The sequence below is a fragment of the Cherax quadricarinatus genome, chromosome 56 (assembly GCF_038502225.1).
Source record: "Cherax quadricarinatus isolate ZL_2023a chromosome 56, ASM3850222v1, whole genome shotgun sequence".
In the NCBI taxonomy this organism is placed as follows: domain Eukaryota; kingdom Metazoa; phylum Arthropoda; class Malacostraca; order Decapoda; family Parastacidae; genus Cherax; species Cherax quadricarinatus.
The window spans coordinates 25,884,515-25,902,160 of NC_091347.1; the positions used below are offsets into that span (position 1 = coordinate 25,884,515).

A 17,646-nucleotide genomic window follows, 5' to 3' on the forward strand; every position below is an offset into this window, starting at 1 on the left:
GAATTCATAATGCTAAACATTATAGTGATTCAATAAATTTCAAAGAATAAAGTGTATTATATATTGCAAGTTCAGATGGATGATGCTTTTTACTATGAGGTACCTTATTAGTACATATATTTAAAATGAAAGTTTTCTTGTTAATCTTATATACAGTAGGACCCCTGTATCCATGGGGGATATGTTCCAAGTATCTGCCATGGATACCGAAACCGCTGATAGTAACAAACCCTATACGTATATAAGTCCTATATATACATGTACCTATTATAAAGTTTAATTGATAAATTAAGCACACTAAGTGGAGAATTATCACTTTTTCACTGATGGGAAGTGCTTCACGGCTTCTCTTAGGCTTTAAAGAACTGCCAGCCTCTCTATTTGTGCACTTTGAGGCCATTATTATACAAAATTATGATGTATTTTTGGGCCACAGAAAACTGTGGATAACTGAAACTGTAGATACTGAATCAGCGGATATGGGGGTTCTACTGTATTAGTACACAGGAAAATGCCTTTGCATTTACTATTTTATAAATTTTAAAGGGGTATGTAATACTTTTGCAATGACTTCTATCTACACAAGACAATTAAAATAAAATTAACAGCTAAACCCTGGCAACTGCTTTAACACAAACCTGTCCAAGTCACGTAACTCAACATAGGGCAGAGTATTAAAGGAATGCTTTTTAAAGTATGTGTCTTGGAAATACGAGTTCATGTTCAGTCCTGATGAGCCAAAATGGTAAGTGCGAGATATGTCTGGTACAATGCACTCCCTTCCACGTCGCACCTCGCCTAAACGCATCCACATATCCCAATCCCACATCTGAAGCAAAACAAAAAACAAAAAATCAAATTTACTTAACCTATACAAAAAATGACAATTTTCTTCTTCTTATTCTTTTTAGTAATCTTTACAGGAAAAGGGGTTACTAGCCCACTGTTCCCGGCATTTTAGTTGACTTTTACAACACGCATGGCTTACGGAGGAAAGATTCTTATTCCACTTCCCCATGGATATAAAAGGAAAAGTAATAAGACCAAGAACTATTAAGATAAAATCAAAGAAAACTCAGATGAGTGTGTATAAATAAACGTGTACATGTATGTGTAGTGTGACCTAAGTGTAAGTAGAAGTAGCAAGACGTACCTGTAATCTTGCATATTTATGAGACAGACAAAAGACACCAGCAATCCTACCATCATGTAAAACAATTACAGGCTTTCGTTTTACACTCACTTGGCAGGACGGTAGTACCTCCCTGGGTGGTTGCTGTCTACCAACCTACTACAATATATAGTCGGACTCGAGTCCTGGAAATGGGAAGTACAATGCCTGCACTTTAAAGGAGGGGTTTGGGATATTGGCAGTTTGGAGGGATATGTTGTGTATCTCTATACGTATATGCTTCTAAACTGTTATATTCTGAGCACCTCTGCAAAAGCAGTGATAATGTGTGAGTGTGGTGAAAGTGTTGAATGATGATGAAAGTATTTTCTTTTTGGGGATTTTCTTTTTTTTTTTTTGGGTCACCCTGCCTCGGTGGGAGACGGCCGACTTGTTGAAAAAAAAAAAAAATACAAAAAATATATACAACTCTTTCATGTGCAAAAAAAAAAGATCATAGTGGGTATTGCTCATAAATGGCATCTATTCATAACTGAAGTTTAGGGCTCAGAGATCTATACAAATCTTGGAGCGAGCATTAAGAAGGAAAATTACCAGTATAATGAAAGTTGCCTCAGTGGAAGGTACTCAAAACTACAGAGAACAAAATCTTTCATTGGGGAAACAGAAAATAGAACTGTTTAATGATAACAAATTCCAACTGGTTAGACATATAAGAAACAAACAAAAAAAAAAAACTATGATCAGGATACAAAATGTAAGCAACCCCTGGGCATAATAATGCCAGATAACCTACAGGTCGGCCATCACTAGTCTGGCAATCAGTTATCCGGTTCCATCAGTAATCCGGAATTAATATCAGCTAGTATAATTTCAAATTTCATCATTATACTGACTCAAATCATTATACTGACTCAAATTTCATCATTATACTGACTCAGAAATTGTGCAGATGGTTGTAAATCCACAGCAGCAAGCCAGTGGAGGAGAAAGCAGTGATGAAAATGTAGCAGAAAGAGTCTCTATTGACAGGTTAATTAAGTGTATTCTAACCTAACCACTCTGTAATCCTGCAAACTCACTAATCCGGCACACTACAGGTCCCAACATTGCTGGATTAGTGATGGCTGACCTGTACTGCTAAGTGAACACAATAAAGGTGCATGGCATAAAAGGCAAGAAAAATAAGAAATTGGATTATGAGAATTTTCAAAGCAAAAATGCCAATGACTGTACATACTATTCGAATCACTTATGCTCTCACATCTAGAATATTATTTTGTGTTCACAACTCCTATTAAGGTAAAAAATAATATCAGAATCAATAAACCATCTAAACTACAGGGAATACCTCAAAGCAAATGGAGTTTATTCTCTAAACTTCTGGAATGGAACCTAAGAGTAAGTAGTATGTACATTGTACTACAACCACTGAAAACTTAGAAAGTAAATTTTTTTTTTTGAACACACTGGCTGTATCCCACTGAGGCAGGGTGACCTTAAAAGAAAAACGAAAGTTTTTCTTTTTAAATTTAGTAATTGAAAAGTATATAATAAACTAAAAAACAGAAATGAGACACTATGAGCACAACTCTTCTCCTGTAACTACAAACACATATTCACAAAGAGGCAATCATAAATATATAATTATTGTACTACTCTGGTAGCATCACAGAGAACTACCATCCCTACACTCAAACATTATTCATCGTACACTGTGAACTTGCCTTTTCTGGTGTTGGCCACTTGGGTTCTAGTTCATCTTTATAAAGGGAGCGCTTTAAGATCCAGCCTAAGCCAGGCATGGTCTCCACACGGTAGAGAAGTGCTGGGTCCGTGCTGGTGTGCTCATAACCCTGGTCATTCCACGCACTTACACAATATATGGATGGATCCTCTTCTAACAGTCTCAGGGTCTGGCTGAAGTAGCTGAAATTACGTAAGATATACTATAATGCATTGCCGAAGTATGAAATTTTATGAATGTGATAAATGACCACACTTATTACTAAGTTGTCCAAAGTGAAAATACTGTACTGTACTGTACTAAAAAATACCTAATTTTTGTATAGTACAGTGGACCCCTGAGTTTCAGCAGCCTCGACTTTCGCGAAATTCAACCTTCGGCGAGTTTTTTTGGAAAAATTTGGCCTTGAGTTTCGTGAAAAAACTCGTGTTTTGGTGACCGTCCGGTACCCGTCCGCCCGTCACTGTGCACACAAAGCCAGTCTCCCACGCCATTCACGCTCAGTGTGCCATTGTTTACCAACATGTGACCATCACCCCGCGGGTTCATACATTTCATAATAATCCATTGTTTTTTGTGCTTGCAACTGCTAAATAAGTCATCATGGACCCAAGGAAAGCTAGCGCAAGCCCTTTGGTAAATAAAGTGAGTGATGGGGATGTGGAAGAGTTGGTGGAGGACCACAGGGAAGAGCTAACCACTGACGAACTGCAAGATCTTCAACTGGAACAGCATCAGACCACAGCCGAAGAACTTGCTTCAGAGGAGGAGGAAGAGGGAGTGGATGAGATGCCTTCTTCAGTGATTAAGGACATGTGTGGAATGTGGAATGAGTTGCAAAGTTTTGTTGAAAAGTATCACCCTGACCAAGCTGAAACAAGCCATATCTGCAACATGTACAATGACAGTGTTATGTCCCACTTCAGGGAAATCTTAAAGAAATGCCAGAAAAAGACCTCTCTGGATAGATATTTTGTGTGCCAGGGGTCCAGTGACTCTCAAGTTATTCCCAGTGGCATTAAAAGAAGAAGGGAAGTAACCCCAGATAAGGACTTGCTACCTAAAGTCCTAATGGAAGGAGATTCTCCTTCCAAATAATAGTGTACACCTTCCTCCTATCACCTTCTCCCATCTTCCATCCACCCAGAAGTCTTCAGTAAAGGTAAGTGTAATATTATTATTTATTTTAAATGCATGTACTTGATTTCTGATTGTTTTCATTATGTAAATCTTTATTTAATTTGAAAAAAAAAATTTTATTTTAATATTTTTGGGTGTCTGGAACGGATTAATTTTATTTCCATTATTTCTTATGGGGAAAATGGTTTCGAGTTTCGTGAATTTCGACCTTCGGTGGGCTCTCTGGAACGGATTAATCACGAAACTCGGGGGGTCCACTGTATATATAATTTACAGTGGGAGTTATCACAGTCCTTCTTTGTTGATGACATTGCTTTTGGAGGATTTTGAAACGGTTGGTGGATGAATTTGGGAATGAAAAAAGTTTGAAAGAAGAAAATTAAAAGTGAAAATAGAAAAAAATAAGATGAGGATAACAAAAGAGTCTTGGCAGTGACAGATTAAATATCAGACTGGAGGGAGTATGAAGGAAGTGGATGTATTTAGATATTTGGGAGTTGCCATGTCAGCAGATGGTTCTATAAAAGACAAGGTGAACAAAAAATAGATAGGGGGAAAAGGTGGGTGGTGTGTTGAGGTATCTGTGGAAAGAAAGAAGTTTATCTATGGAGGTAAAATAAAGGAAATGTACCAAAATACATTAGTACCAACACGTTTATATCGGTGTGAGACATGGGTTTTGAAAAACCACAACGAAAGGGAGGCTAGAGGCAGTGGCTATGTCAAATTTGAGATCAATGTGTCACTTGAATATTGCGAAGAGAATTTGGAGCATGATAATTGAAAGGTAATGTGGGGTTACCAAGGGTATAACTCAGAGTGCTGAGGAGGAGTTGTTAGAGATGGTTTGGACATGTGGAGAGGATGGCAAGGGATATGATAAGGAAGAGGGTGTATAACCCTGGGGTGGAAGGCAGTAGTAGGGGTCATCCCAGGAACTGCTGGAAGGAGGGGTAAAGGAGGTTTTGAGTTATAAAGGCTGAGTATCCAGCAGGATTGTGCGAGTGTCTTGGGAGTTAGTGGAAACAAATGATTTTCAGTGAATGTGTTGTCCTACAAGAGACAAACAAAATACTCTATCTTGCTGATGACAATTTTCTTTAGCTATATCTTTTTAAACTTCAAAATCACATACATTAAGAATAAGGTTTTGTTATTATCTATTTTCCTTCAGTTATGCTTTTATTTCTACTCCTGTTTCATTCTAGCAACACACTCTCTCGCTTGCAAGTTTGGGCAGAATCAGCTCTCACTATTTCATGGTATAACTTACCTAAAGAAGTCAGGAGAGACATCAAGGTCTTCTTCTAATATTATAGCATAACGAGCAGCAGGGAAGATGTTGAAGGTAGCCGTCAGGGAGGCCTTGTAATGTTGAGCGATGCGAGCATTCCTTACCTGAAAATAAGACCATAAAACATTCATGAAAAAGTTCTTCTCTACTTTTTTAAATGTTAAATTTATAGGTTCAAAAGTGTTATTTTAATTGAGCTCGTTTCAAAGCCCAGCCTTATAAGGTATAATAAGACACCCCCTAGGATGCAAAACCCCCTCCCCAATGGTCAGCTAACACCCTGGCACCTATTTACTTCTTGGCAAAAAGGGGCAACAGGTCTAAGATTTGCCCATAAATTTCTTCTCATCCAAGAATGAGCAAGTTCTGGTTGGGCAAAATCAGTATCTTCATTATATTATTTTGCAACATTACTCCACTTGAACATCTTCCCTGGAGTTTTAGAACTCGCTTGCCATGGGTTCAATCCCCAATCATGCCATGGTTTATTAACAAAACTTAAAACAATACACATTCTCACCCCAAGCGGTGTATGCTGTATCCCTCTCAAGCCAAAGAGCTTTGTTACAGCGAGAGGTTCTTCATAGTAGCCGTCAATGAAAACTGTGATCATGTCGGGGTTAACGCCTGGTGCTGCTAGCAGGGAACGCAATGACCTGTAAATATTTGTTCTATAGTATGTACTTATCCTAATATTAAGTAGTCTGTAAGCATTAGGTTTAGTATCCCGAAATGCCCCGGCATGATGGTGGCTTTATTTGTACTTATCAAATCAAAATTGTAATCACATATTGTAAACATTGCAAAGAAATAAAATCTTTATCTTTTATTCAAAATGTCAAGTGATCTTATAGCAACTCTGATTATGGGAACGATATGAAAACATTAATATCCTAAATGAACAAATTATATTCAGTATCACAAAGAAGCCCTCATAGGGTATTAGGACAATGAGAACTACCCTCATAAGGTATTAGGAACAATGAGAACTGCCCTCATAAAGGTATCAGAACAATGAGAACTGCCCTCATAAAGGTATCAGAACAATGAGAACTGCCCTCATAAAGGTATCAGAACAATGAGAACTGCATTAAGTTTATTACTGACCTATACAGGTAATGAGGACGGTTGCTAGCAATAATGGCAACAGGAACATCATGAACCTGGTTGTTCAACAGCTGCAACAAAATATACATTTTAGTTATTCTGTTGTTTTTGTATTTCTACAGAAAACAAGATGGATGCATTAAAGATATCAAGTTGCACTGCATGAAATATTGCAGTTCAATGGTATATCTATAGTAAGAGACTAAATTCCTCTAAAAATTATATTCATAGGTCTACTGCAATTTAGAATGAAATGGAAACCTTTCGACAGAATCACTTAAGGAATCCTTGTATAAAATATATAATTTTACTTTTTTATAGGCTTTCTAAGTACTGAATACAGACAAAGGATTGCCAAAAGATGAATAAAGGGAAAATATGAATCACATGACTTTTTTGCCAAGAGTAGAAAGATATGAAGAAAATGAAGAATAGAGAAAGATAAGAAGACTAGGAATAAGGTGGAGACTGACAAATAAGGGCATGCACTCTGTTACCGAGGAAATATAATAAACAGTGTGCTTCTGGCAAGGCAGGTATTGAATGAATGACGGCAAATGTGTTTCCTCTTTTGGGATTATACTACCTCATTGGAAGGTGGCCGGTATGGTTCAAAAGATATATGATCAATGCTCTGGTAATTATAAATTACAGAGATATAACCGAAGAAAGAGTAAAGAAAAGCATTCAGTAAGGTAAGCATTAATCAAATCCATGACCCAACTCCTACCCAACCACCAGCTCCTGCTTAAATCGTTCAACTATCAACACTGATAATTTTATAAAATTGGTGGCAGGGTTGGCCCACATTGGAAGTTGGGGCGGAAGGTTCATTAGTGTTATCTTGGCCAGTGTGGTTGGGAAGGGGCAGAGTGAGGAGAGGGGGAATGAGGACTGGATAGGGGACAGAGGTGAAGACTGGATAGGGGAGTGGGGGGTGAATACTGGATAGGGGAGAGAGGTGAAGACAGGATAGGAGAGGGGGGTGAGCACTGGGTTGGGGAGAGTGAGGGAAGAAGGTAAGAGAGTGGAACAAGGGAGATATATGGTTGTCAGAAGGTGATGGTGGGGGCATCCATGGAAAATAGGGAAGCATGTGGATGGAAAGATGAATACTGTAGTGATAAATACCTACATATACTGTACATACAACATGCAGAGAAACTCGTGTTCAGTGGTAAACACCCAAGCCCAACTCTCATACCTTCTCATTCTTCAACTGAAATATAACTTAGAAACAAACAGGTGTGTACATAAATAGTTAAGGGAAAGGGATTAAATACTATACTAAAGCAAACATTAGCTAAGAAATAAAAATGGAAAATATATATAGATGCAGAAAAAGATAAACAATATTTTAAAGGAATAGCAACTGTTAATTAAAAAAAAAATTTCCATGGGAGTAGGAAAAGCCTCTGACATACCTGTGTATAGTATAACACAAGACTGTCCTAGAAAACCAATGCCCATCCAAAATTATGCATGTAGGTTTATCGTAAGTTTGGAGAGCACTGCACTGCAATATTTATTTAGGTGGATTTTTTTACTTTGACATTTTACTGTACTATTTTGATCATTAAACGTTTAATTGAGTCAATTTTAAAACCCATTCTTAGGCAGTGAGGGTTAAAAAAAAATATTCTAGGTATAAACTCATAACAAATGTTTAGTGAGTTTAAAATATATTCTTGGTATGAACTCACAATTGATGTCTCTCAGGAATAGAATTGCCTCCAGTGCCTCTCTGCCCCCATAGATTCACCAGTGAGAAATAGGACCCCAGTGGAAATGAGTCACACTGATTTTTTTGGGGTTATCTTAGGTATGATAATTGTGCTCATGTGTATACTTGTACTTAAATAAGCTTAATTATAAATCAATGGAAGCAAGGAATAAAATCAAGAATTCACAGTGATGGTAGAATTGCTGGTGTCTTTTTTTTCTGTCTCATAAACATGCAAGATTTCAGGTACGTCTTGCTACTTCTACTTACACTTAAGTTATACTACACATGCATGTACAAGCATATATATACACACACCCCTCTTGGTTTTCTTCTCTTTTCTTACTAGTTCTTGTTCTTGTTTATTTCCTCTTATCTCCATGGGGAAGTGGAACAGAATTCTTCCTCCATAAGCCATGCATGTCGTAAGAGGTGACTAACATGCAAGGAGCTAATAACCCCTTCTCCTGTATACATTACTAAATTTATAAAGAGAAACCTTCGCTTTTCTTTTCGGGTCACCCTGCCTCGGTGGGATACGGCTGGAGCATTGAAAGAAAGAAAAATTCATAGCGATAAGGAAAAAGAAAAACTCATCAAAAAATGAAGAAGAAAACACTGAAAGTTCTAATCAAACAGAATACATAACAGAAGAGAAGAAGATACAAAGAGGACACAGGGAAAGTGTTACTCACAGGCTCAGTGGTGAAGGTGAGAGGTGCTGGGTCGGTACAGGAACACACAGAGCCATAACCTTCAATGTGGCTGCAGAACTCACGACGATGGCGGTGTTCATCAGAGTCAGGCCACCCACACTCACTCTCTGCCAGCACCAATAATCAGAATTAAAAGCATAAGAATGGAGGAATAGTGCAGCAGGCCTAATGGCCCATACAAGGCAGGTCCTTATGAAGACCACCTATGTAGTATTTGTCCAACCTTTTCCCACACCTACCCAAGAATTTGCTTACGACAAATGAGGACAAAAAAACAGGAATTGCAGACTGGAACTGAGGCAATCTACAGACATTGAGACAGTCTGGTGGGAATTCAGGGGCTAGAATATAAAAAATAGGGATATAAAGAAGAAAATGATAACAGAAATCCTTCATGTGGTTTGGCTATATGCAAATTTAATTAGTATATGCAATATCTCATTTCAACCACCTAATTCCTTATGTGCAATATAAATTCGCCTTATTTTATTAATGCACTTTACAAAACACATAGTAGGTTCATATAATGGAGAATTAAGTGATGATGACCTGGTTGAGATTACAGCTGTACTGATGCATCTACCTCAGTCATGTTCAAATTCAAATTCAAAGTTTATTCTCTATAAAGATTACAATGTTGAATTTACAGAATTTGGTTGTTGTGTGGTTTACATGTAGTTAAATAATGATTACAGAGTGTACCACTAGAACGCCTAGCATGGCTAGGCATTTCGGGCAGACTTAATTTAATTCATTATTTTAAAATATTACAAATTATGAGGTAAGTTGGTATTATGGCTAAGTGACTAAATACTAGTTTGTGAGTTTAGCAATGTGAATGCTTTTGTTTTGGCACAGTACATAGTTTCAGTATTGGAGTATCATAGGATTCATTATTTTAAGATTGAGATTAATATTTCTGTTTATGGTCAAATGGGTGAGTGAGTGTAAGTGTGAACCACCAGGTGGTATTCGTGTAGTTAGTTGATGGGGTTTATCAGGGAGATAAGATGTTTTCTAATGGTAGTTTTGAAGGTGATGAATGTGTCTGCAGTTCTAGAGTTCTCAGGTAGGGTGTTCCAGATTTTAGGGCCTTTGACATACATTGAATTTTTGTAAAGGTTTAGTCGGACATGGGGAATGTCGTAGAGATGTTTGTGTCTGGTGTTATGCCTGTGGGTTCTGTCACAACTATCAAGAAAGCGTTTTAGGTCAAGGTTGATATTGGAGTTTAAGGTCCTGTAGATGTAGATTGCACAGTAGTAAGTGTGGATGTACTGAACAGGGAGTAAGTTTAGATCTATGAAGAGTGGGGGAGTGTGTTGCCAGGGATGGGATTTAGTGATTATTCTTACTGCAGCTTTTTGTTGGGTTATTATTGGCTTTAGGTGTGTTGCTGCAGTTGATCCCCAAGCACAAATAGCATAGGTGAGGTATGGATAAATAAGTGAGTGGTATAGTGTGAGAAGGGCATTTTGCGGCACGTAGTATCGTATCTTGGAGAGGATCCCAACTGTTTTGGATACTTTTTTGGTTATGTGTTGGATATGGGTGCTGAAATTCAGGTTGTTGTCAAGGTATAGGCCTAGGAATTTGCCCTCATTATGTCTGGTAATTAGAGTGTTGTCGATCTTAATGTTAATTTGTGCATCTCCTGCTCTGCTACCAAACATAATATAGTAGGTTTTGTCAGTGTTAAGCGTAAGTTTATTGGCTGTCATCCAAGTCGATATTTTGATCAGCTCCTCGTTAACAATGGTGTTGAGGGTGGCAAGATTAGGGTGAGAGATGACATAAGTCGTGTCGTCAGCAAAGAGAATGGGTTTCAGGTGTTGGGATACGTTTGGAAGATCATTGATGTATATGAGGAAGAGCAGGGGACCAAGGACACTTCCCTGCGGAACTCCAGTATCAAGTGGCCGTGTTGTTGATGCTGTGTCTTTAATGGTAACATACTGACAAAGATCTACACATTGTCAATCGCAATGTTCATTTTTGACAAAAACTGAAATACTTTGAAATTGTCCAGCAATGCTTATTATTACTGGGCATGGATCTGCACAGTGAACTTTCTTTGGGGAAAGTTTTTGAATGGAAAAGTTTCTGAAAGAAAGTTTCTGAACAGGAAAGTTTCTAAAGGGAGAAATTTCTGCACAGGAAAGTTTTTGTACATGACAGTTTCTGCAAAGGGAAGTTCTGTATAAAAAAGTTTATATACAGGAAAGTTTATATAACTCTGAAGGCTTTCGAGTGTTTTCCTACACTTGTGGCCCAGTCCTGGGCCAGGCTTGTCAGGTGCTTGCCTGATCAACTAAGCTATTGCTGCTGGCAGCCCCTGACCCATATATCTATCACAGCCTGGTTGATCTGGCATTTGACATGTACATATCCCATTTCCTAGCATATAATTTTTTCCGAACAGGGTTATACCCATTACTGTACCCATATAGCCCATATAGTGATGGTGTGAATACTGGTCACAGGTTAAATTAGGTCAGGTCAGGTCACGTTAGGTTAGGCTTGATAAGGTTTGGTTAGAAGAAATATGACTCAGTTACCCCTGTGACATTTTTTAAGTACTATTATATACGCTTTAAATGTATGAGAACTCCTTGGTTTATAATTCATAATCAGTGAGTAATGTATATTTAGGTAGTTGTGCGATTTACAAAGCACATTGAGTAATGGGCTGTATGAATGAGAAGTCAATATGAGGTTAAATTCCCGAGATAACGAGGGGGATAGATTTAAGTGTAGATATAACGAGGTTGGGTTTAACTACCGAGTTAATGAGGTTGGGTTTCACTGCCGAGATAACGAGGCTGGATTAGGCTAAGGGGAGTCGGTAGCCAAGGTCTTCGGAGAAAAAAAAATGGTTTGTTTGCAATCGTGTCACTACGATTTCGCGAGTCGTCTTCAGAGAAGACTCGGTTAAGAGAGAGAGAGAGAGAGAGAGAGAGAGAGAGAGAGAGAGAGAGAGAGAGAGAGAGAGAGAGAGAGAGAGAGAGAGAGAGTGAGAGAGAGTGAGTGAGTTATCCATAACACACACCACCCAGCATTACCTCAGTCATCCCTAATCAAAACTTCTCCTAAGGGGGTAAAAATGAGTGGGGAGGGAGGGGGAGGGATTTCCACAGACTCATTTCATACGAGACTTAGGGTGGTTATTACGGTGTCGAAAAATATTTTATTTTAACTTTGCAAATCTCCAGCAAATTACACAACGTTCCTTGCTAATTAAAACTCGAAATTTGCGCTGGCCAAAAATTTACCCAGTAATGGTTCTTGTCTTTCTCAAGTTTTAAACTGTTTTGGGAAAGAACCCAACTGTTATACCATTTTTTTTATATTATCATGCGAGCAGAATCATGGTTTATGGTTTAGTATAAAGGAGGTAGAAGATTGTTCTACTTTATCATACACCATTTCACCTTTAAAACACAAACACACACACACACAAACTACTATATTAGGTATATGATACCAACAAATTGGTTTAAAAGAGACACGTGAACAAACACTAGGACATATTAGAAAAAACGTTTTGATCCTGGTCAGAAGTGATCAAGGCCCCACAACCTAAAAGTTTTAAAATAAATACAGAGGCGTCGTAAGGGGGGGGGGCGCCCCGGGAGACACCATAGAGCCTCTAAAGGTGACACTAATGCCCAAAACAGTGCTGCACCAACATAAGAGAAGAATCCTTCGTTTCTATATAGCCTATTATATATTAACAAAGTATAAATAAGCCTATATAGGGAAAATCATTGATTTTGATGATGTGGTAGATGATTTTGCATAACTGAAGGCAAGAAAATGTAAGCTCAGATTCACTGAGATGTTACCTGTACCCAAGGTCAGATCGGAACTAGTGTTTCTCTGATATTGCAATGTTTTTCTTTATTTTTTCAAGTTTTTTTTTTGCATTGTTGAACATGAATAAATGCAGGATGTGTTGGTTGTACTCAAAGTGGTGTTTGAGCTTATGTTTCCTCAATATTACTCTTTCTCTCTCCTGACTCGTGTTTCTGTTCCTTCTTCATTTATTTCACCACTTCCCCTTTCACGCACCTGTGTGCGCTTGCTCTCCCTCTGTGGGCATCTACCTCACGGTATTGTGCCTTTTTTGTTATTTACTACGATTATTTATTTTATCATCAATAAAGTCGAGAAGTTTTCTCCTGTTCAGTTTATGGCCCTTAAACGTTCTCATTGCTAAACATTTGTCACTGGTCATGCAGTAGTGACGTAACTGGTCATGCAGTAGTGACGTAACTGGTCATGCAGTAGTGACGTAACTGGTCATGCAGTAGTGACGTAACTGGTCATGCAGTAGTGACGTAACTGGTCATGCAGTAGTGGCGTAACTGGTCATGTGACGTCAGTAGTGACGTAATGTCATGCAGTAGTGACGTAACTGGTCATGCACGTAACTGGTCATGCAGTAGTGACGTAACTGGACGTAACTGGTCATGCAGTAGTGACGTAACTGGTCATGCAGTAGTGACATGCATGCAGCAATAGTAGTACGTAACTGGTCATGCAGTAGTGACGTAACCGGTCATGCAGTAGTGACGTAACTGGTCATGCAGTAGTGACGTAACTGGAGTTTACCCCCCATCCCCCGCCCGTGAATTTCATGGGGGTGATACCAAAGATGCTGCCCCGGGTGACACTATCTCTAGCGACGCCTCTGAATAAATATGTCGTAGTGTTTACTCACGTGTCTTTCTAAACTACTATCATACTCCATCTAAAAATTCTAAACATATGCCATTTGTATACATCACCACACATTTCCACATGCCACTACTAGTTCAAAAGCAAAAGGAGTTTGAGGTAATCAGTCCCTCAAGATGGAGTCGACGTAATCAGTCCATCAATCTTGAAAAGAATGATCTTTTCAAGATTGATGGACTGATTACATCGACTTCAGGCTGAGGGACTGATTACCTCAAACTCCATAAAACTCTACTGGTTGGTTGGTTAATGGGGCTTTAAGCCTATTAACTACACGAAGGTCATTAAAGTTGCCTGTCACTTGCTCACCACCAGTCAAAAATACTTTAATCCCCAAAAGAGGGATGAAATTCAACTCTGAATATATACACTCAAACATATACATCTCAGTGTATATATCCCACAATACAAGCACACCACTACCATATACAGTGCCAGACTAACAGGAATACACCTACGTATCGCACACTTTATCAATTCATACAACGTACAACTCTGATCCCTTAACAACTTCAACAACGCTTTTGGAAAGAGATTACTGCCGAATGGTTATAATCATAACCATGATTTTTAAAGAGGTGGAGGGGTAAGCCAGTGGAAGGTCTTGGTCATATGACCAGAAGCTCCAGTTGTGGGTCATCATATGGCTAATACCAGCGTCAGGAAACATTTATCCTATTTCCTAACAAACTTTATACCTACCTTTTGAAGAGTTAATCAGGTGGGTAACTCTTAATTCTTTGAAGAAAGAATCCTTCACCAGCATTAAATTCTCAATAAAGACGATCAGTAAGACACTTGTTCAAAAATTAGGCATCTTTATTCCGAAACGTTTCGCCTAAATAGTAGGCTTCTTCAGTCGATAAATTAGACTCGTGTGCAACACTTGGGTATCTCTATTATGGAAACGTTTGGCCACACAGTGGCTTCATCAGTCCAATACAAAGAAGAATAGTGAAAAGCATAAAGATTTCGAGGTAATCAGTCCCTTAGCCTGAAGTAAATATAATCGGTCTCAACCCTGATAAGAATACAGCATATTCTTAACCGGTGCTTTGAACTATTATTCAGTCGAATACAGAGGCAGCAGAAGCGGTAGAGATGTAAGTAATTATTTATCTTTCCACACGGAAGTCAGCTTCACTGGCCAGTTAAATGTTGGCAAGAGAGACTTTAACACATTTTAATAGCCTGATGTTCATGTTTATTTTCTCGCACTGAGACAAAAACATTCATTACAAACACAACAATGGTCAGCTCTGGCTGGAACTCCCTAGGCTGTGTTTGCTGCATTTGTTGTCACTGTTTTAGGACGCTGCTGTCTTTGTTCTAAGTGATGCTTGCCACCCTTAGTTTGTTGCTGTTGTAATAATTTTTATGTTGTGTGCTGTTGGTGTTTGTTTCTTGGTTGATGAATTGATGATTTTCGTTGAATTGTTTTATTTTTGTTGTAATCGTTGTTTTTTTATTCTTTTCCTATTTTTTTGGCCGTTGTTGCTAATGTTTTTGTTGCTGTTGTTTCTTGTATTTTCATATTACTGTTGTTGTTCAGATTACTAATGTTGTATTGTTACTGACAAAGTTATTAATGTTACTATGTTATTGTTATTTACAATGTTGTTATTAACGTTATTGGCAATGTTATTAATGTTATTGACATTGTTATTATTAATGTTACTGACAGTGTTGTTGAAGTTACTAGCTAAAGGTGACGATAATGTTTTTGTTGTTAATACTGAAACTAAAGTTGCTTGCTATTAAAATTCTCGTTGCTAATGTTATTAATGTTGTTGTATATGTTGTCGTTTTAAGGTTAACGTTGATGCTGCTAAAGTTGTTTAATGTTGCCAATGTTGATGCTGTTGCTCCTATTGCAGCTGCAGCTACTAAAGTTGGCGATGAAGAGGATACATTTGCAACACCTGGATACGAATTTTCTAATTCACGATAAGCTACTTCAGTCGTATACACAACAATAGCGATGGGGGATGTTGTGCAAGCGAAATATTTAATAAAGATACCCATATGCTGCACATGTGTCTTATTCATCAAGTTGTGGGTATTGTACACTATCAATAATAGTGTTGTTGATGATGATTGTGATGTTAAGACAGGGACACCTCAGCCCTGAACATGACGTTACAACACCACCTTCCAGGGACATTTTAGCCCTGAACATGACGTTACAACACCACCTTCCAGGGACATTTTAGCCCTGAACATGACGTTACAACACCACCTTCCAGGGACATCTTAGCCCTGAATATGACACTAAAACACTCGCTTTCCAGGGGCACGAGGGGCACCTCAGCCCTGAGCATGACGTTACAACACCACCTTCCAGGGACATCTTAGCCCTGAACATGAGATTAAAACACTCACCTTCCAGGGGCACGAGGGACACCTCAGCCCTGAACATGACGTTACAACACCACCTTCCAGGGACATCTTAGCCCTGAACATGAGATTAAAACACTCACCTTCCAGGGGCACGAGGGGCACCTCAGCCCTGAGCATGACTGGGGCACCCCAGGTGTTGAAGTCAGGGCTGTGGGAGAGTTGCTCGGCGTATACTTTGCCACCCTTGGCACTCACCAATGCCCACATGTCCCTCCAGCCCAGCTCGTGGGCGTGGGCACTGCCCAGGCGACGTAGAGAGTCACGCCCACCGCCCTTCATCTGGAATGTCCCCTCGTCCTGCCCAATACAAAATAATAATTATTATTATTATAAATAGCAACAATAATTACTATTATTATTATAATTAGCAATAATAATTACTGATTATTATAAGTAGCAACAATAATTACTTTATTATTATTACTATTATTTATATACATGGGAAAGCACTAAACCTGTAGGAGTCCGATCTGAGGAAGAGGAAGGTAGTTTCAATTCAGTGAATCAAGAGCCCTTCCCCAGTATCAAGGAACTCTTTCTTGAAGAACAGGATCTGTACTAAGTTAAAATCTTTATACCGTTGTAGGTAATACTTTTGTACCATTGGAAGAGGTAATACTTTTGTACCATTGGAAGAGGTAATACTTTTGTACCATTGGAAGAGGTAATACTTTTGTACCATTGGAAGAGGTAATACTTTTGTACCATTGTAAGAGGTAATACTTTTGTACCATTGGAAGAGGTAATACTTTTGTACCATTGGAAGAGGTAATACTTTTGTACCATTGGAAGAGGTAATACTTTTGTACCACTGAAACAGGTAATACCATTGTGCATAGTCATCTGCACAACCAGTATTTCCCCCCCACCCCAACAACGGCCCACATCACCCCCTCCACGTCCCCCCACTCATCAACTTTCATCCCTGATTTCCCTATCAATTGCTTCTCGATCCTTTACCCTTAAGCAACCTCCCTGGCTGGAAGGTAGGTAGGGAGGGAGGTAGGGCCGGAGGTAGGGACGGTGGTAGGGACGGAGGTAGGGACGGAGGTAGGGACGGAGGTAGGGACGGTGGTAGGGACGGTGGTAGGGACGGTGGTAGGGACGGTGGTAGGGACGGTGGTAGGGACGGAGGTAGGGACGGAGGTAGGGACGGTGGTAGGGACGGTGGTAGGGACGGTGGTAGGGACGGTGGTAGGGACGGAGGTAGGGACGGTGGTAGGGAGGGTGGTAGGGAGGGTGGTAGGGAGGGAGGTAGGGAGGGAGGTAGGGAGGTAGGTATCTCTGGAAGAAGAAGGAAGAGGAAAAGGGAAAAAATCAGGAAAATGAGAAAAAGGGAAAGAGGAGAAATGGAGGAAATTTGAGAAAAAATACGAGAAATAAGGAAAAGAGAAAAATGGGGAAAGAGGGAAATGAAGAAGGGAGAAGATAATAGGAAGAGGAAAAGAGAAAAACAAAAAGAAGAGGAAGAAAAGAAGGATGTGAGAGAAAAGGAAAAAGAGGAGGAGCTGGAGGAGGAGGGAAAAAAAGCTGAATATGTGAGGAATATCTCAGCGGATACCTCCTAGTGAGGGATACCTGGAGGTATACTTTCTCCTCCCTGGGCATTTGTTGAATATTTTCAAAACCTGTCAGAACCTTCACTGA

General features: G+C 39.1%; 1 protein-coding gene across 3 annotated transcripts in view; it reads right to left on the reverse strand.

Moving 5' to 3' along the window:
- LOC128700698 (protein O-linked-mannose beta-1,2-N-acetylglucosaminyltransferase 1) overlaps positions 1-17,646 on the reverse strand; it is a 790,167-nt gene that overhangs the window by 11,239 nt on the left and 761,282 nt on the right. For all 3 annotated transcript variants that reach the window (XM_053794015.2, XM_053794017.2, XM_070097232.1), the window contains 7 exons: positions 16,080-16,296; positions 8,839-8,966; positions 6,421-6,491; positions 5,834-5,969; positions 5,293-5,417; positions 2,860-3,061; positions 639-829 (listed from right to left, as the gene is read on the reverse strand). In XM_053794015.2, coding sequence (XP_053649990.1) covers positions 639-829; positions 2,860-3,061; positions 5,293-5,417; positions 5,834-5,969; positions 6,421-6,491; positions 8,839-8,966; positions 16,080-16,296 — 1,070 coding nt within the window. The remainder of the gene's footprint in view (positions 1-638; positions 830-2,859; positions 3,062-5,292; positions 5,418-5,833; positions 5,970-6,420; positions 6,492-8,838; positions 8,967-16,079; positions 16,297-17,646) is intronic.